At 39.7% G+C, this 20355-nt stretch overlaps 2 protein-coding genes across 3 annotated transcripts; one reads left to right on the forward strand and one right to left on the reverse strand.

The window, feature by feature from the left end:
* Nucleotides 1-1611: 1611 nt before the first annotated feature.
* Nucleotides 1612-13289, reverse strand: cetn4 (centrin 4). Its single transcript, XM_062040016.1, has 5 exons — nucleotides 12999-13289; nucleotides 10444-10599; nucleotides 10247-10375; nucleotides 5960-6097; nucleotides 1612-1807 (listed from the first exon to the last, which is right to left on the reverse strand). The coding sequence occupies exons 1-5, from the start codon at nucleotides 12999-13001 to the stop codon at nucleotides 1718-1720; spliced, it is 516 nt and encodes a 171-aa protein (XP_061896000.1). The 5' UTR covers nucleotides 13002-13289; the 3' UTR covers nucleotides 1612-1717.
* Nucleotides 13290-13409: 120 nt separating this feature from the next.
* On the forward strand, nucleotides 13410-19295 carry bbs12 (Bardet-Biedl syndrome 12). 2 transcript variants are annotated; one of them, XM_062039748.1, is made up of 3 exons: nucleotides 13410-13509; nucleotides 15723-16163; nucleotides 16209-19295. In XM_062039748.1, exons 2-3 carry the CDS (start codon nucleotides 15726-15728, stop codon nucleotides 17574-17576), a joined length of 1806 nt encoding a protein of 601 aa, XP_061895732.1. In that variant the 5' UTR covers nucleotides 13410-13509; nucleotides 15723-15725; the 3' UTR covers nucleotides 17577-19295. The 2 variants fall into 2 exon arrangements, with proteins under 2 accessions (XP_061895732.1, XP_061895731.1); XM_062039747.1 differs by having other exon boundaries at nucleotides 15723-19295.
* The last annotated feature ends 1060 nt before the right edge of the window (nucleotides 19296-20355 follow it).

The raw sequence follows: 20355 nt of genomic DNA on the forward strand, positions 1-20355 counted from the left end.
CAATAGAAAAAGGAGAAAGTGTGGAATCCAATGAGCCAGCTTGTACCTAAGTTACGGTCAGAGCGAAAAAAGATATGTCTTGCACTGCATGCTAGTCCTTCACGCTAACGTTCCTCATCCACGAATCTTTCATCCTCGCTCAAATTAATGGGGTAATCGTCGCTTTCTCGGTCGGAATCGCTCTAACTGCATTGAAAACAATGGGGAAATGGGAGGAGCCTTTCAACCTGTGACGTCACGCTACTTCCGGTACAGGCAAGGCTTTTTTTTATCAGCGACCAAAAGTTGCAACTTTATCGTCGATGTTCTCTAATAAATCCTTTCAGCAAAAATATGGCAATATCGCAAAATGATCAAGTATGACACATAGAATGGATCTGCTATCCCCGTTTAAATAAAATTTCATTTCAGTAGGCCTTTAAAAGAGCCGTTCAAAAGGCTCGATTCGTCAGCGAACATCATAATTATTCAGTGTTTAATGGGGAAAGACGCTAATTCTCTTAGTTCCTATAAAAGAGCCGTTCAAAAGACTCGATTCGTCCGCGAACATCACACTGTCACTGTCGGTCACTTCATGCAAAGACCGCACATTCGTTATGTCCAATGTGAATATCTTAATTATTCAGTGTTTAATAGGGAAAGACGCTAATGTTTTTTGCTTTCATGTTAGTATTTGAGGTTGCTAACGCCAGTCGGTCCATAAATTCATCAAAGTGTGGTTATCAATCACGGTTTTTCTGATCATTTTAACACGGTAATATTAATCGTCTGTTATCTTTATCACCGTTTATCGTTACATCCCTACTTGTTACTGTGGCAACCCTTTATAGTGTATTTTGTTCTTATTTTTGAACAAATGTTGCCATGAACAAAACAAACGAATGTATGCTGTTCCTGTGAGGTTTGATTGATTGAAACTTTTATTAGTAGATTGTACAGTACAGTACATATTCCGTACAATTGACCACTAAATGGTAACACCTGAATAAGTTTTTCAACTTGTTTAAGTCGGTCCACGTCAATCAATTCATGGTAAGGAGGTGTGTTCGCATCACTTGTTACTATGGCAACCATTTAGGCCACTTTCTGCATGAGTCGGATATATTTTCTTAAAGATACAGTATTTTAATTTTACTGTCTTAACTAGTGAAGAATAAATGACACCTCAGTGTGCGCTATAGTCGATACTAAAATATTGATACCGCTGATACCAGATCTTTTTGCTCTAATATTGTCAAATCAAAATACTTTTGATACTTGAGTTATTTGAGCTAATGCTGTGATTGTATATCGCTGGCAGATGATTCCCCAATATACAGTTTTTTAAACTATGGTACTCGGTATTGGATGGGAAAGAAAATCAGTGGTATCGCGCATCACTGGCTGTATGAACACTGCACTGATATTGTGTTGCCTTTTAACAATGGCGCCCTCTGCTGGATTATAAATATCTGCATAAACAGCTATGCTGAAAGGAATATATGAAATGTGCAACTCTACTGGTATTAAAAAAAAAGTAAAGAACACCAGAAAACAAAACCAACAAGTATTTTCTTCAGGCGTAAAGTGAGAGAGACTTTAGAGGTCCTTCGTCGTGATTCGTTCTCAATGTGAAGTTCCAAAACTTTATTTTCCTGGACAAAAACCATGTCACAGAAGTTTGTATTTACAAAAGAAAAAAGGTATAAAATGAGACAATCCAAAGGCGTAGTTGAGTTCAGTAAAGGTTGGTTTTCTTCATGATCCGCAGAAACTCCTGCTCGTTGACCTCGCCGTCTCCGTCTCGGTCCGCCTCGTCAATCATCTCCTGCAACACAACGTTGGCGTGTTGGTCAAAATGACACTGGGAGGCTCCAATTTGAAAGAAACTTGCGACGCGTTGACTATCCGCAGTGCGAAGCCGCTTCTAAAAGGGTACGTGCCGCCATGGCTGAAAATAAACAGTTGCTTCCAAGTATTATCATCACTGGAGGACTAGACGAAAAAGAATGGCGAAGCATGCCACACACTTAAGCTAACTGCTAGAGCTTCAATGTAAAGTCGGGCTGATCGATCCAGATGTCGATACTACTACATTGATACTAATACATTGTTTGGTACAGGGGTGGACAGAGTGCAGCATATTTACAGTAAAATTTTAAGAGAAAAAAAAGACAATTTAATGAAAAAAAGCTGAAATGTTGATTCTAATAAGTAATGGTTGTCCAAACCTTTACCACAATATTTTTTAATGATGTTTTTTAAGTAAAACAGCCATTTTAAAACAAAACGTCATGTCAGCCTAATAAGTGACAAATTGCATATTATTAGTTATTACTATCAAACTTTTTTCTATTACATTGTCTTTTTAAAAAAATATATTTTTACTGTTTTTTCTTCGTTTTTAACAATTTGCTGCAGAAATGTCCCCTCAGAGTGCACTGATAACTGACAATGATACACGTTGTCATTTAACAGTGTTTGTAATTATTTATTATTTATATGTATAATAAAATTAAAAAAAATATATATATATATATTATATATATATATACATATATATAGCTAGAATTCACTGAAAGTCAAGTATTTCATACATATGTATAAATATATATATATTATATATATATATACATGAAATACTTGATTTGGTGTATTCTAGCTGTAAATACTCTCCTCTTAACCACGCCCTTAGCCACGCCCCCACCCCAGACACGCCCCCTGACCACGCCCCCCCCACCTCCCGATATCGGAGGTCTCAAGGTTGGCAAGTACGCATTTTATGTGGTTTTATATCGACGACAAGACGGCGTCATAAGAGCAGCAAGTCCTACGCAGGAAATATGTTTTTACAGTTGAAAGCAACAAGCAGTATCGCACTAAAATGAACTTGATATCAAACAGGAAGAGGCAACACAGCAGACAACAACGTACGCACACAATGGGAATATTGAACAACAAATCACATCAACTTGCCTTCCAAGCAATACCCCGTTTGTTGACAAGAAGATGTGACCACATTCAATCTCTTTATTAAGCCGAGGTATTAATCCGGTGGAAAGATTCAAGAGAGCTGCTAACTGCTAAAGCTAACAAACACTGCTCCGCTGAAACCCTCGATGTAGTCACTAGGCAACAGGCCCCGCTTAAGCTCTCATATGAAACGTCTCAATTGCATATGCCAGATTATAAAAAAAAAATTTTTAGTAACGTATTAATTACCTCCCCTCGTTATTAATTACATTTATCAAAGAGTAATTCTGTTAGTAATTCAATTACTTTTTTGGTAAGGTAACAAGTAACTTTAATTACTTTTTGTAAGTAATTTTCACAACACTGGTTTAAAAAATAAAATAAAATGAAATATATATATATATGTTTATATATATATATATATATATATATATATATATATATATATATATATATATATATATATATATATATATGTGTGTGTGTGTGTATAAATGTATATATACATATATATATATATATATATATATATATATATATATATATATATATATATATATATATATATATATATATATATATATATATATATATATATATATATGTATATGTATAAATTCCAATCCGGCTTCAGAACTAACCACTCCACTGACACATGCCTTCTCTATTTGACCGACCACAAATACTGCGGCATGGTCATGCTGGACCTTCAGAAGGCCTTTGACACCGTTAACCACGCTATACTGCTGGATAAGCTCAGAGCAATCAGATTTAACAAAACCTCATGGAGCTGGATGCAATCTTACTTGGAGGGGAGGGAGCAGGTGGTAGAGGTGAACGGCACCGTGTCCCCCCCCCTCTCGGTGAGCTGTGGAGTCCCCCAAGGCAGTATATTGGGACCTTTACTGTTCCTAATATACATAAACGACATGTCATCGGCATGCGACTGTGAATTGTTTTTGTTTGCGGATGACTCTGCCCTGCTGGTATCCGGCAAGGACAAGTCACAGGTGGAGAAAATCCTCAGTGCTGAGCTGTGTAGAACTTGCACCTGGCTCGCTGACAATAAACTATCCATACACTTGGGTAAAACAGAATCCATCCTGTTTGGGTCCCACATCAACCTCAAGAAAGTCAATGACTTCACCATAAAAGTGGGTGACATTGTTATCACCAGGAAAGATGAGGTCACCTACCTAGGTTCCATTCTAGAGGCTAACCTTTCCTGTGATAAAATGGCAACCAAGGTAATCAAAAAGGTTAACCAACGAACGAGATTTATCTACAGAATCTCCTCTCTGGTCAACAAAAGCACCTTGAGGATTCTGGCGGGAACTCTCGTTCAACCCTTTTTCGATTACGCATGCACCTCCTGGTACCCTAGCACCTCCAAAACCCTCAAATCTAAACTCCAAACATCTCAGAACAAGCTAGTCAGGTTACTGCTAGACCTCCACCTACATGTCAAACTACTTCCTTAACGTAAATGACCGCCATAACCACAACACCAGGGGGAGCTCCACTAACCACGTTAAGCCCAAATTCCGAACTAACAAAGGTCTTAACTCATTCTCTTTCTATGCCACATCAATGTGGAATGCGCTCCCAACAGGTATAAAAGAAAGGGCATCTCTATCCTCCTTCAAAACCGCAATAAAAGTTCACCTCCAGGCAGCTACAACCCTAAACTAACACCCTCCCCGGATTGCTAACAATCAAATGTAAACAATCAAATGCAGATACTTTTTCTTATGCCTTCTGATCTCTCGCTCTCTCTCTCTCTCTCTCTCTCTCTATGTCCACTACTTGATGTCCATATCCTAACCCCCCCCCCTCCACACCCCTGATTGTAAATAATGTAAATAATTCATTGTGATTATCTTGTGTGATGACTGTATTATGATGATAGTATATATGATAGTATATACTGTATCTGTATCATGAATCAATTTAAGTGGACCCCGACTTAAACAAGTTGAAAAACGTATTCGGGTGTTACCATTTAGTGGTCAATTGTACGGAATATGTACTTCACTGTGCAACCTACTTATAAAAGTCTCAATTAATCAATCAATCAATGTGTATAAATGTGTGTATATATATATATATATATATATTTTTTTTTTTTAAACAGTGTTGTAATAACTACTTAAAGTAATTAAAGGTTTCCTCGTTATCTCTCAAAATGGCTCGAGAATCTCCGTGAGATTGATACTATTTTGATCATATCTATTGATTTGAAGTCTTTTGGTGTCATCAATCTTAATTGATAATAGCTTCACTATTATTAAAATATTCAGCCTGATTAGAAAATTGTGTGCTCTACATCAACAATTCTAAAAAAATTCCAGGATTTCAGTTCAACTTTAGCATTGGAGCATTCACACACAATTCCTTCAGGAATTGCCTCATCTAGTTCTTCTTCTTCTCCAGATTTTGGCGCGCTCTCCCTTCCACATTTTTCATCCCATTCAAATCGTTCCAACTTCGAACTGTTCAGCCTATTCGGGAATCGCGGGCTTTTCCTTGACAAATTCACACAATTCCAGGTTTTCCAGGACATGTTTCCCATTCAAAACGAATTAGCCATTTTTCAAACTTTCACAATTTCCATTTTTCAACCGCTGCAAACCATTTCACCTTAAACACATTCCACCATTCTGGAAATTCAAACTACTTTTTTTCCCAAGTTCAAAAAAATTCCAGGATTTTCCAGAATTATAATAATAATAATAATAATAATAATAATCAGTCTACCCCTGGGCAGCTGTGGCTACAAATGTAGCTTACCACCATGTGTGAATGAATGTTGGGTTCCCACTTCTCTGTGAGAATCTAATAATAGAAAAGCACGATATAAAATCCAATCCATTATTATTATTATAATATTCACTATAGAGGCAAATTGTTTTTCCATACTACTGCTACTTTCATATTTTGTAAGCTAGTCCCCTGCAAGGTGCCCTTTCTTGGCCCAGCATACTGGAAGAAAAGAGTGATTGTTCACCTGCAGCTCTTCATCTGTGAGGTTCTCCCCCAGCTCCTTGGCGACTCTCTTCAGGTTCTTGAAGGAGATCTTCCCCGTGCAGTCGTCGTCGAACAGCCGGAACGCCTTCAGGATCTCTTCTTTGGAGTCCTTTTCAGTCTGGTGGAATGTGAAACACAAACCAGATGTTACGGTCAGAGATGACGATCCCAACAGTGAAAAGGTTGACTGAATCCACACCAGTGTTTCCCACACATTCATTTATTTGTGGCTGCCCGCCACGAAAGAATTACGTCCGCCACAAATAAAAAAATGTAAAAATAAATAAATAAAAATATTTTTTTTTTGTCCTCTCCAGCTTCTCAGGCAAAGCATATAGTTGATGTAGATGCCCATATCGGCTGTTCAGATTTACTTTACAAAAGAGAAGTGTAGGATACTTCTCTTGTTGCCTTATTTGTATTTGACTTTATTAAATGTATTTATATTAGAAACACAACATGTGTATATAACAAAGGGTGCAAAGTCTGCAGGCAGTAGGAAACACATGGTTAAGTGTAGGGAGCAAAACTGATGGCAGTCTAAAGTTCAAGATTTTTGGAGCTCTTTGTTCAGTGGATCAGATGTTTGGTGAAGCTCTGTGTCTATCTTACCACTACTGTTTTCTGTTTATTTGTTACTGACTGTGGCAGGACACCTCTGCCTCTGTTTCACTTTATGTTGCTGGTAAATAATATAATTGTAGTAGTAGGCTAAAGTTAAATTATTTAGTATGCACTAATTAAAGGGGCAGAGCTTTGAGACATTTTAGCTTTTATATTTTATAAGATATATTTTTTGTAAGAACCACAATTAATAAATATATTTCAGTGAATAACTTATTGTTCAAATCTGTATATAAATATGTACATAAAGTGTTGTAATTATATTGTAAAATGGATGGAAGTTTAAAACAAAACTGTTATTATTAATTAGTAAGTATACATTTTTTGAGCCTTTTTAGAGAAAATCAAATCATTGTAGTAAATTATGCAAATTGCTCGACGATGTCATGGTGACCACGCCCATAGCCACGCCCCCACCGCCACAGGTATCTTGGCAGTTTATGGGAAACACTGCACACGTCTTATATTACACAAATGTCACGCAGTAGGTTTGACTTTCGGATTATTTTAAGTCTTGGTATTATATTTATATTATGAATTGTGTTCATTATCAGTAATAAAAACCCACGACCGCACAGTCATTTTATAACTCCACTTCAGTGTGTCTTAATTCCCAATCTCTCCTGGCCTGCATTCACCCTGGTCATGCGTGCGATGACCTATGGCTGAGCGATAAAACATATCAATATCGTCTTGGACACCTAATCGACATCAATAAAAAAAAGTGTTTGAGAAAACATTCGACATACAGTACAGACCAAAAGTTTGGACACACCTTCTCATTCTATGTGTTTTTTATTTTCATGACATTGTAGATATGTTCATTCATAGTTTTGATGCCTTCAGTGACAATCTAAAAACATGTTTTATATTCTAGTTTCCTTAAAATAGTCACCCGGATTACTGCTTTGCACTCTTGGCATTCTCTCGATGAGCTTCAAGAGGTAGTCACCGGAAATGGTTTTCATTTCACAGGTGTCATAGTTTTGATGCCTTCAGTGACAATCTACAATGTAAATAGTCATTAAATAAAAACACATTGAAATGAGAAGGTGTGTCCAAACCTTTGGCCTGTACTGTACATATATATATATATTTTTTTTTTTTTCTTTGTCTGAAGCATCGGCAAGTTGCGAAACAAGGTTGGCTGCTAACCGAGCAACGCAGGAAGTGAGACGCTTAACCGTATCATCTATCTTGTTTGGTTGTCTGGCGGTTGATTCTTTGCATGGAGTGAGAAGAGAAAGTCAAAATGAAGAAATTGTGGATAAAAGAAGGGAAGTCACCTGGACATTATGGCACTTTTTTTGCAACCCATGGCTGATGGATTATAATCAGAGGAAAGTTACATTTGAAATTAAAATGTTTTAGTAGGTCATATAAAATAATAATTATCGATATCGACCGATATAAAACACTTATATCATGATACAGATTTCAGTTGTATCGCGCAGCCCTACTATGACCTATTTACTTTTCATCTTTACTCATCCCGTAACTTCTCTTCTGCTGTTTTACTGTCATTTATCTGACCTTGTGGATTATTTGGAGTCATTCTGATTATTCTGCCCAATTTGAAAAGTGGACTCGTCAGACCACAGAACACTTTTACACTTTGCATCAGTCCATCTTAGATGAGCTTGGGCGGCAATGCTGGGTGTTGTTGATAATTGGCTTTGGCTTTGCATAGTAGAGTTTTAACTTGCACTTACAGATGTAGTGACCAACTGTAGTTACTGACAGTGGTTTTCTGAAGTGTTCCTGAGCCCATGTGGTGATATCATTTACACACTGATGTCGCTTTTTGATGCAGTACCGCCCGAGGGATCGGAGGTCCGTAATATCATCGCTTACGTGCAGGGATTTCTCCAGATTCTCTGAACCTTTTGATGATATTACGAACTGCAGATGGTAAAATCCCTAAATTCCTTGCAAATTTAGGGATTCCTTGTTGTCACAAAGTGGTGACCCTCGCCCCATCCTTGTTTGTGAATGACTGAGCATTTCATGGAAGCTGCTTTTATACCCAATCATGGCACCCACCTGTTCCCAATTAGCCTGTTCAATAAGTGTTTGATGAGTATTCCTCAACATTCTCAGTCTTTTTTGACACTTGTGCCAGCTTTTTTTAAACATGTTGCAGGAATCAAATTCCAAATGAGCTAATATTTTTAAAAAAAAAAGTTTTCCGGTTCGAACATTAAGTATCTTGTTTTTTAACTTGCACTTACAGATGTAGCAACGGACTGTAGTTACTGACAGTGGTTTTCTGAAGTGTTCCTGAGCCCATGTGGTGATATCCTTTACACACTGATGTCACTTTTGGTTGCGGGGGATCGAAGGTCCGTAATATCATCGCTTACGTGCAGTGATTTCTCCAGATTCTCTAACCTTTTGATGATATTACGGACCGTAGATGAGATTATGGCCTAAATAATCACAACTACTTTTGAACAATATTAAAAACAAAGTATTTATTGCTGTGTAAAACATATTAGTGGAAATGTACTTGCAGTGGTGGGGCTTGTGACTGTGAATGAAGTCATTCATTTCTAATGAACTGCTGGTTCTGCCAGAGACTGGAGGAGAGGCGGACGAAGCAACAGGGTTGCAAAGTTAGCGTAGAGCGCAGATGGACGAGCTTTACTGAATGGGCATGTATCGGACACTTCTGAGACATTGGCTGAGAGCTAGTGGGCAACCTAGGACGGAGTCGGCTCTCTTGGTTGCTTTGTTGGGTCCGCTAGTTTGTGGCCATGCGGCCTCAAACGATGCCGTGGAGCAAATGATGGCGTGGAGCACCGCAGTATCGGGTGTTGAAATTGTGTTTTTGTTTTGTTGGTTTTCTATGCATGCACTTCAGAAAACCACTGTCAGTAACTACAGTTGGTCGCTGAATCTGTAGATGCAAGTTGAAACTCTACTATGCAAAAGGAAAGCCATTTATCAACAGCACCCAAAAACGCAGCCGGCTTCGCTGGGCCCGAGCTCATCTAAGATGGACTGATGCAAATTGGAAAAGCGTTCTGTGGTCTGACGAGTCCACATTTCAAATTCAGGTTAGGAGCCTCTCAACGTTGTGTCCTCCGGAACAAAAAGGAAATGAACCATTTGAACCATTGTTATAGGCGCAAAGTTGAAAAGGCAGCATGTGTGATGGTATGGGGGTGCCCAAGACATGGGTAACTTACACATCTGTGATGACACCATTAATGCTGAAAGGTACATACAGCTTTTGGAGCAACATATGTTGCCATCCAAGCAACGTTATCGTGGACGCCCCTGCAATGTGTATTATTTATTGCTCATGTTTTGGATTTTCGTTTTATTTTTGTAGCTTTATGTAGAAATGGCGCCGCTGAAGTGGCAGCTGGTTGCATAATTTTTTATCTTTTTGTTTTGCTCCTGTTTTTTACCTTATTTTTGTGGAATTTTGTATCTGCACTATAACCACATAAATTGTGGGATAAAGTCTAACATGTCCTGTTTCCTGGAGAAGTCGCTAGCATGCTGTGGATTTACATTTTGTATCATTTTGAGCATTTGTGTTTGATATCCATCCTGAACTGTGGTGGGTCATCATCAATAATCGGCAAGGAGCCAAAGTCATAACGGCCTTGCAGCCATTGTACTGGGAGATTACCATTTTCAGAGTCATCATGCTGAGAAAGTCGCTGAAGTCGATTGTTCCGGAACCTTCCTTGTCAATGTCTGCGATCATCTTCTTGATTTCCTCCTTCTTGGGTTCAAAGCCAAGAGCTCTCATGGCAACCTGACAGCAGAATAAACACACCTGAGGTCCCAAAATACCATTTTTCTTTGAAGCATTGGAAACATTACCTTCAGCTCTTTGACGTCAATCTTGCCTGTGCCGTCAGCGTCAAAAAGGTCGAAAGCTTCCTTAACTTCCTGCTTCTGTTCTTCACTGAGCTCAATCTTAGAAGCGGGTTTCTTCTTCTGACCGGCAACCGGAGTTGATTTTCGGTAAGACGACGCCTGCACAAGAAAAAACAAACGGATGAATGCTAATTGTTGGTAACGTTTCTGTCACTATCTGATCGGTCCGGGACGCCCCGATTGGTGCACGCATGCGCAAAGACTTTGTCACTTCCGTCAACGTCTTTTACGGCAGTAATGTTCCTGTCATCTTTACTTCAATAAAAATGTTACTTTAAAGATTTCAGTCAAAAAACATTATTTTAAAATACAGTAATATACATGCATGTCATAATCAAGAATACCATTTAAAAAACGTTATTTTAAAATACAATATTTACAGAAACATTAAAGATGTTCTCAGCAGCCTTAAATGACAACTACTTTAATTACATAAATTCACATTTTCTTGTCCTCAGATATAGATTCCTCCTTAAAAAAAAGAATATTTAAAAAATAAATTGCGCATGTCATTCATTGGAATGACAGAAGAGTGAAAGTGGTTCAAATTGTTGCGATTTTACTCTGTTTTTTGTTTTTTTTTACATCTACACCTTGTTAATTTGTATACTCCTTTTTAATATTATGTGTTTTATACGAAACAAGTACAACAATTCTCAGCAAAAAAGGAGAAATATAACCTTAGAGGAAAATCTAATTTAAAACATTTGTATGCTCGTACAATACTTACAACCTTTAGTATATCAGTATGTGGAAATTATGGAACGGATTAACCAAAGAAATCAACCAAAGCATCAATATGATTCAGTTTAAGAGACTGTTCAAACAAGTGTTCACAAAGTACACAGAACAAGAATTATGATGAACATCTTGAACCCTTTTTTTCTTTTTTATTGAGACAAAGATTATTTATGTAGTTAATATTTGTACGCTTACTATGGTATATTATTTATTTGTTCACTGTTCTGTTACAGAGAACAAGGACATTGGATAAAATTGCTATGGTATGAAAAGGGGTAGGATTAAATAAGCTCTGCTTTTTCCTACTCCTTTTCGGATGTGCTGTGTCATTACAGCACATCCGAAAAGGAGTAGGAAGAACTGGACAACTGGAATTGTGTGATGCATTACATTGTATCGTATACATGTTTTTACCATGAATTGATTTACGTGGACCCGACTTAAAGAAGTTGAAAAACTTATTCGGGTGTTACCATTTAGTGGTCAATTGTACGGAATATGTACTGTGCAATCTACTAATAAAAGCTTCAATCAATGTTCCAAATAAACTGAAACTGCATGTTCTCCCTGTGACTGTGTGGGTTCTCTCCGGGTACTCCGGCTTCCTCCCACCTCCAAAGACATGCACCTGGGGATAGGTTGATTGTCAACACGAAATTGGCCCTAGTGTGTGAATGTTGTCTATCTGTGTTGGCCCTGCGATGAAGAGGCGATGGATGATATTCGTCTTTATCTGTCCCAGGGGACTTATGTCAAACACCAGCAGGCTTCGCAACATTTCAAGCGGAGTGTTAGGGCTGCTGTTGCAAACTTCTGTCTTTGTGGTAACGTGCAAAAAATATTAATTAATATATTATACTGTTAAATGTCTGTACTACTTTAAATCAACATTACTGTTGAAACCATTTCACTAATATTAATTAATATATAATTGAATGCCGGTTTTTGCCTCATTTTAAAGTCTTGAAGAAATACCCAAGGTTTTTCTTTATTTTTATGTTCTTATTTTAAATATTGTCGTTTGTCTGACCACGGGTCATCTGACTTCACTGAGGTACATATGCGCACATAAATGTCATTTTAATTTAGTTCACTTACACAGAGAACTAAAAAAACTGAATTTAACGAATACATTTAGTTTTAATAAAGTTTGATAATTTTGATTGATAATGAATTAACTTATTGTACACTGTTATTCATTTCCGCATATGTCCACGAGTCAAATGTGCAGTCAGGAATATCCTCAAGTTAATTTGTCCGATTAATACTTGTCCGATTAATACAGACGTTTTGTTAACGCTATATTATAAAAAATAAAAAAAACCCAGCGACGAAGAGAGGAAATGACGTCAGTAAGAGGAAATGACGTAAGCGGAAATGACCCCGGAAGTAAATGGAGGATAGGAAGGTTTTTGTAATGGGAAGAAAATTGGCGTGACAGCTCCAGCGACCCCGAAAGGGACAAGCGGTAGAAAATGGATGGAAGAAATGAACATTGAATAGACATTCAAATATCACAGCACGTGACATCGCAGAAACTCCGTCCTATTATACTGCGACTCCAGGAAGTGACGTATCTTCGCGCATGCGTGTACCGTTGAGGTCGTGACAGTTGCTATAGCATAGCTTAACAGTTGTTTGGACTACACCATAATGCCAGCTGGCGTTAGCTTCCATGCTAACATACCACAGCAACACACCTCCATGCATTAACGCATATGCTGAATAAATATCATACATTAATATACAACACATACCATTTAAATGTGTTTTCCAGGAGAACTTGAAGATTCAAAACTCTACTGTTTGCCACCGAGACACCGGAAGTCGATGAAAAGGATACTTTTGCCGCTCACTTTTCACGTACCCTATCTCCAATCCACCAGAAAAAATACGAAATATCGTTCGCCTTTGTGACGTTTGTCGAAAGTTAGCACGGATGGCGTAACCTCCTGTGTTTACTCAGCTTTCATTCTATCGTCAAAGTAAGGCGATGGTTTTGTGGCTTTCCACAACAAACTATTCAACATGAGGTAGCCCCGCCCAGCAGAGTGACGCGAGAACCAATAAGGGGACGGCTATGACCGTGACGTAAATTTGCAAGCCAATCCTATCATAAGGTGGGCGGGACATAACTTGGTCCGCCAATTGTTGGGAACTTCCGCCGTCACTGTAGCAACCAACCAAACGACGCATGCGCAGTGATTGACTGTTGAGGCTCGGGCTATATGCTGGGAAGGCGGTCAATGGACGTGTAATCTAAATACGGTATTATCTCTTCATATTAAATACGATCTTTTGTTTGTATTAGCAGCATTTAATGTACACAGTTTTAATTTTCATCCGATCAAGTGTGGACTCAATTTGCTTATTTTATTTTGAGATATCAGCTTAGCTTAGTTTTCCATCTTGTATTATGACGCTCTCTAAACGATCTGACGGTGTGCAGTGAAGCATGTTTAGCTATTCCTCGTCCTGCAGGGACAATACTAGTTTATTTGTCGCCATTGAGGTGAGGATTAGTGACTTAGAAGTAGCTAAAACACTTCGGACAGAAGTTAGCCGTTAACTAGCTACGTTTGGAAAGCACCGCTTGCATAGTTTTTATAGCTCCACCTTTATCGTTAGTTTTAACGCCAAAATACATCCATTCTCCCTCTTCTGTCTTCGCACTGTTTCCACTTGTAAGTGCTCTATGTGTGTGTTGATTCACTTCGCACCAACATATGCATGAAAAGAAAAATGAAATACTATTTTTAAAGGCAGTATAGTACCTTTTTTTTTATTAATTAGTACTGGTATACTGTCCAACCAACCCTACTACAAACATGTACAAACCCTGTTTCCATATGAGTTGGGAAATGGTGTTAGATGTAAATATAAACGGACTACAATGATTTGCAAATCCTTTTCAACCCATATTCAATTGAATGCACTACAAAGACAAGATATTTGATGTTCAAACTCATAAACTTTATTTTTTTTTGCAAATAATAATTAACTTAGAATTTCATGGCTGCAACACGTGCCAAAGTAGTTGGGAAAGGGCATGTTCACCACTGTGTTACATGGCCTTTCCTTTTAACAACACTCATTAAACGTTTGGGAACTGAGGAGACACATTTTTGAAGCTTCTCAGGTGGAATTCTTTCCCATTCTTGCTTGATGTACAGCTTAAGTTGTTCAACAGTCCGGGGGTCTCCGTTATGCTATTTTAGGCTTCATAATGCGCCACACATTTTCAATGGGAGACAGGTCTCGACTACAGGCAGGCCAGCACTCTTTTACTATAAGCCACGTTGATGTAACACGTGGCTTGGTGTTGTTTTGCTGAAATGAGCAGGGGCGTCCATGGTAACGTTGCTTGGATGGCAACATATGTTGCTCCAAAACCTGTATGTACCTTTCAGCATTAATGGCACCTTCACAGATGTGTAAGTTACCCATGTCTTGGGCACTAATACACCCCCATACCATCACACATGCTGGATTTTCAACTTTGCGCCTATAACAATCCGGATGGTTATTTTCCTCTTTGGTCCGGAGGACACGACTTCCACAGTTCCCAAAAACAATTTGGAAATGTGGACTCGTCAGACCACAGAACACTTTTCCACTTTGTATCAGTCCATCTTAGATGAGCACAGGCCCAGCAAGGCCAACAGCGTTTCTGGGTGTTGTTGATAAACGGTTTTCGCCTTGCATAGGAGAGTTTTAACTTGCACATACAGATGTAGCGACCAACTGTAGTTACTGACAGTGGGTTTCTGAAGTGTTCCTGAGCCCATGTGGTGATATCCTTTACACACTGATGTCGCTTGTTGATGCTAAGGGATCAAAGGTCACAGGCTTATCTGCTTACGTGCAGTGATTTCTCCAGATTCTCTGAACCCTTTGATGATATTACGGAGCGTAGATAGTGAAATCCTTAAATTCCTTGCAATAGCTGGTTGAGAAAGGTTTTTCTTAAACTGTTCAACAATTTGCTCACGCATTTGTTGACAAAGTGGTGACCCTCGCCCCATCCTTGTTTGTGAATGACTGAGCATTTCATGGAATCTACTTTTATACCCAATCATGGCACCCACCTGTTCCCAATTTGCCTGTTCACCTGTGGGATGTTGCAAATAAGTGTTTGATGAGCATTCCTCAACTTTATCAGTATTTATTGCCACCTTTCCCAACGTCTTTGTCACGTGTTGCTGGCATCAAATTCTAAAGTTAATGATTATTTGCAAAAAAAAAAAATGTTTATCAGTTTGAACATCAAATATGTGGTCTTTGTAGCATATTCAACTGAATATGGGTTGAAAATGATTTGCAAATTATTGTATTCCAACTCATATGGAAACGGGGTTTGTAAGTACATCTAAACCAGACGCAGGTCTACAGCAGTCAAATGTTGGGTTTTGTATTCTTCTGTAAGTAACATAGCTAGTGAATGCTTATACTAATATACAATGTATCCTTTTATATTTTAGATAATGATTGGAAGTACAGTAATAAACCAGCGACAGCATGTTGGACTGCAGAAACTGTTGGTTCTGGCAGCGACTGCACGTTCCTTATTGGGTGCCAATGAGAAGTACAAGTTCATCCAGGATGAAGCGAGCGGCGAGTCTACTCTTGTCGGCTCGTGTTTGCGCATCTTGGACAACCTGGAGCACACCTGCGCCGTCGGCCAGCTGGTTTACGAGAGCGTCGAAGCCCACCACAAGGTCTATCGCACGGGATCAGGGTGCCTGCTCTTCTTGGCGGGAGCGTGGAGTCGCGCAGCCTTGGAGTGTTTACGAAGCGGGATTTCGCCGCGTCACATCGCTGCAGCAATGACGGAGGGCATGGATGTGTGTATCGACGTTTGCAAAAACAGCAGCATTTCGTTTGAGGCTCTTTGTGAGTCACCACAGAAACGCATCACCAAGGTGCCAGAGGCTCTTTGTGAGTCACCACAGAAACGCATCACCAAGGTGCCAACCGACTCCGGACACATGACTGCCACAGGACTAAAAGCAAGCAAAGTAAAGCTGAGTCGCCATTTTTGTTGGACCGAGTCTGAGAGCGTTTCAGTTCCGCAGCCTCACCTTCCTGACATTGCACAGCTTGCTGATGGACTGAGGCACGGTTGCGATGATGCAATGGATTTAGTTCTTCAAGCCAGTTGTATGCAGCTAAAATATGGACTCAAAGACACACATTGTGTGTTTGATGTTAACAAGGTGATGACGTGTGTGTTGCCAGGCTTCTCAGAGGACCACGCTCACGTTTCCCAAGGCTGTGTTGTTCTTCTCGACGCTGACCAGTCTGCAGTTGCACACAGCCTACAGGACACACCCTTGAATGTGGCTCTTATTCATGGCGATTTGTCGTGCACTTATCGCCATCTTGGCTTCAACCAGCCTACAGGGGTGCAACATGTCAACGACCAGTCACGTTTGCCGAGTTTAAGCAAAAAGGAAGAGTGGATGCAAAAGATTCTGGTGCTTCTGCTGCGCTTAGAAGTGGACCTGTTGCTTGTTAGCGGACTTGTCGGCGAGGAAGTTATCCAGTGCTGCTGCAAGCATCGTATGCTGACAGTGGGGAAGGTTAAGGCCTCAATTATAAAGGAGATGGCAAATGCTACCGGAGCCGTGCCCGTTGCATATGCCACACAGCTAAGCAAGCACTGCGTCGGCACCGGGGTCAAAGTTGGCATTTGGAGAGAAATTCAGAGCGACCGTAGGACATGTGTCTATATTTACCCTAGCTGTAGGACTCAGTTGGTCACGGCGGTCATCACGAGCTTCCTACATAGTAAGCTGCAGGTCTTGGAGGACCGCTTTTGGGCTTGTGCTTATCGGCTGCATTATGCCCTGAAGGACAAAGCTGTGTTGCCCGGCGCTGGAGAGTCTGAGATGATTTGTGTTCATCACCTGCAAAGGCAAGTGAATGTTGCGCATCCCAGAGATGGGCAAACCAACTCTTTCCGTGGCGTTGTGCTGCACCTCATGGCCGAGGGTTTTGTTGATTACATATCCACGGTCATGGCTAACTCTGCTGGGATCTCACAACTCCAAGCCAAGACAGCAGTCAACCAACAACTGCAAGACTTTAAAGGAGATCACAATGTTTCCGCCAAACTATCCCGACTGGTCCTGGATTTGGATGAGAGAAGTCCTCAGTTCTCAGCTGTGAGGTCAGTCAGACCTCGAAAAGTTTATGACAATCTGAGCGTGAAGGTAGAGGCGTGGAGGACAGCCCTGGACTTGGTTTTGCTGGTCTTACAGGCGGACGCCGAGATCATTACTGGTGTGGAAGAAAGCAGTCGCGGTGCACAAGCAGAACTGAACTTTTTATGATCACGTTATGCAATTTGTCGATAAACCACAATAGAATCAACAAGGTCAGTATACCATTTAAAAATTTTAACCTATTTATTCAGTTTAGCATCTGGGAATCTGGTGCACAATCAGTAGTTGTAAGCAAACTACACGCCTGATGTAAGAGCGAGTTAGATGTGCATGTGTGTTAGTCATATTTTGCTATCATGAAACACAATCAATATACAGTGGTACTTCGGGATAAGAGTGCCCCAGCTTATGGATTTCTTGGGATACGAGCTTTCTCTTGGCTAAATGTTAGGCTTTAGGTTGCTAGCAGAAATTCAGGTTAGGAGCCTCTCAACGGCAAATTGGCTTGGCGAAGGCTACAGCAAACCCTGTAAACGCCGACCAAAACATTTTGTCTTACTCGCTATTAGCTTATAGCTAGAGATTGACAACTTTGTTTTTGACTCATTTCAATGGGCGACACTTTTACAATACGAGCTGCATTACAGAACCAATTAAACTTGTATACTGAGGACTACAGTAGACTAGATGTTCCTGCCATAAATTTAATATTCATATCCATGCTAATTTCGGTCACAATAATCATGATATAAAATATATGTTTTCGATTGTTGCTCTCGAATGAGTAGAAGTTTATAATGTTGACTGAAAAAATGTATTGGGTGAAGGAGATAGTCTTTAAAAATCTGTGAGCAATCCTAAACCGTGGCTACCAATGTTTACCACATGGGGGAGACAAGAGCTGGTTGATCACTGGGAATGGTTGTTGGAAAAGTATACTTTCAGTGTCCAAGTCCTAGTCGTAAAGGTCCTTGACTTGTAAATGAAATGAGGCTGTGTTACTCAGCTAACTTGTGCTGCTATGGATACCTCCATAAAGGTTGCAGTCAGGTTACAAACAAGAGGCTCCTGTCACATTTTAAAGGACAGCAACAAGTGTGGCAACAGGTGACACCCAAGGAGAAGTAATGTAAAACCAGACACACACAGTAGGCCCTTTTCTATCAAGTTTAGGAACTTTTGCTTCCTGGAACTATAGGTTCTTGCAGAAGTGAAGTGAAGTGAAGTGAATTACATTTATATAGCGCTTTTTCTCAAGTGACTCAAAGCGCTTTACATTGTGAAACCCAATATCTAAGTTACATTTAAACCAGTGTGGGTGGCACTGGGAGCATGTGGGTAAAGTGTCTTGCCCAAGGACACAACGGCAGTGACTAGGATGGCGGAAGCGGGGATCGAACCTGCAACCCTCAAGTTGCTGGTACGGCCGCTCTACCAACCGAGCTATACCGCCCCGTAGTTTATGTTACAAATCAGGCTGATGACGTATGGAGGAGTGGTTTGGTGTATTTCTACATTGATACCATATAAACACACAATAGTAGGTCACAGTTCTTTTACTAAAAAGTAAGTAAATGAAACAAAGCAATAATGTACAAAAACAATATGACTTAAAAAAGCGTACTGAATTGGTCATAAAAAGTCAGGCTTTTGTCCGCAATGTCCAACAGCCAGAAAGTTGTCCTGTCAGTAAATGATGAATTGATGATTTAATTCCTTTTCAGCTGTAACAATATATAAATAATGAATGTCAGTGTTTATCTCACGCAAACCACACGAACACATCGGCTTTAGCGTTGGCTTGTTAGCATTAGCATTCTGTTCACTCGGGTTAAGGCTAATAACTACACAAATGGAGTGTCACTGACTACTTTTACAACATGTAATAAAATAAATAGTTACTATTTGATGTTATTTACCTTCTTACCACTCGTGTGATGCCTCCTTTATTTCACATTCATCCAACAAAGTCAGAGTAGTAAGCAGCTGAGGTCGTTGTAGGCCTCATACTCCTCCATCAATACATTTAAAAGAGTCTGTCCACTTTTCGTAGCTTTGGGTATCGAAATAAAGTTTGTAAAAATAATAAACAATTAACCTCATATAGTTTAAAGACTACGGCTGGGTAAAAACACTCCAAGAAAGTTCCACTGATCAGCGTTCTTCAGCACAAAGATGCCCCACAAAAGTTCCTGCATTTCGAAAGCTCCTTTCGTTCTTCTTTCTCTCCATTGTCAAGTTTGTTATATTAGACACAAATAAGAAATAAGCCGTCCTCGAATACTCCGCGATGGCGGTCGTGCGTTTTGAAAAACATGTTTTACGAACGCCCCCAAAGGTATTTAACCAATCTGCGTTCGACAGTACAGCCTGCCCCCGAAAAGGTTTCGGGTAGCTTTGAAAACTCCCAGCTAGGTAGGAGGAACTCTGAAAGGTTCCTGAAGAACTACATCTACCCAAGTAGTTTTTGGTGGAAACAGAAAGGGGAACTTTATTTCCCTGGGTAATTGGGAAAAGTCCTGTAAAAGGGCCTCTTGTCAATTAGTTGAAGCCACTCTGTTTTGCAGTAGGATCTATGGCTTGTAAATCCTTACTCATGGATTATTGATCACCTAACTGATGATTGTGTACAGTTCTGTAAACTGCCAACTAAGGGACACTAAAATACCTTAAAGAGGTGGAACCAGGCCGAGGCTCACCAGGATACTTACTCTTTTCACACATGCTTGTGTGGAATGCCACACGGCAACGGTAGTCCATCTCTAATTGAAGAGTGGAGAATGGCATTCCGAAGTCTGTTTTTAGACTCCTTCATGTCAGCTTTTAATCTCTCGGGACGCCTTAGAGGGGGACATGATTTGCTCAAGTAGTTTGTTTTTGGTAGTTCAGCTTCCTTAGTCTCTTGGCGCTCTTTATTTATTCAACACTTATAACATAGCGCCCCAGA

The sequence above is a fragment of the Entelurus aequoreus genome, linkage group LG28, assembly GCF_033978785.1.
Source record: "Entelurus aequoreus isolate RoL-2023_Sb linkage group LG28, RoL_Eaeq_v1.1, whole genome shotgun sequence".
Classification (NCBI taxonomy): Eukaryota; Metazoa; Chordata; class Actinopteri; order Syngnathiformes; family Syngnathidae; genus Entelurus; species Entelurus aequoreus.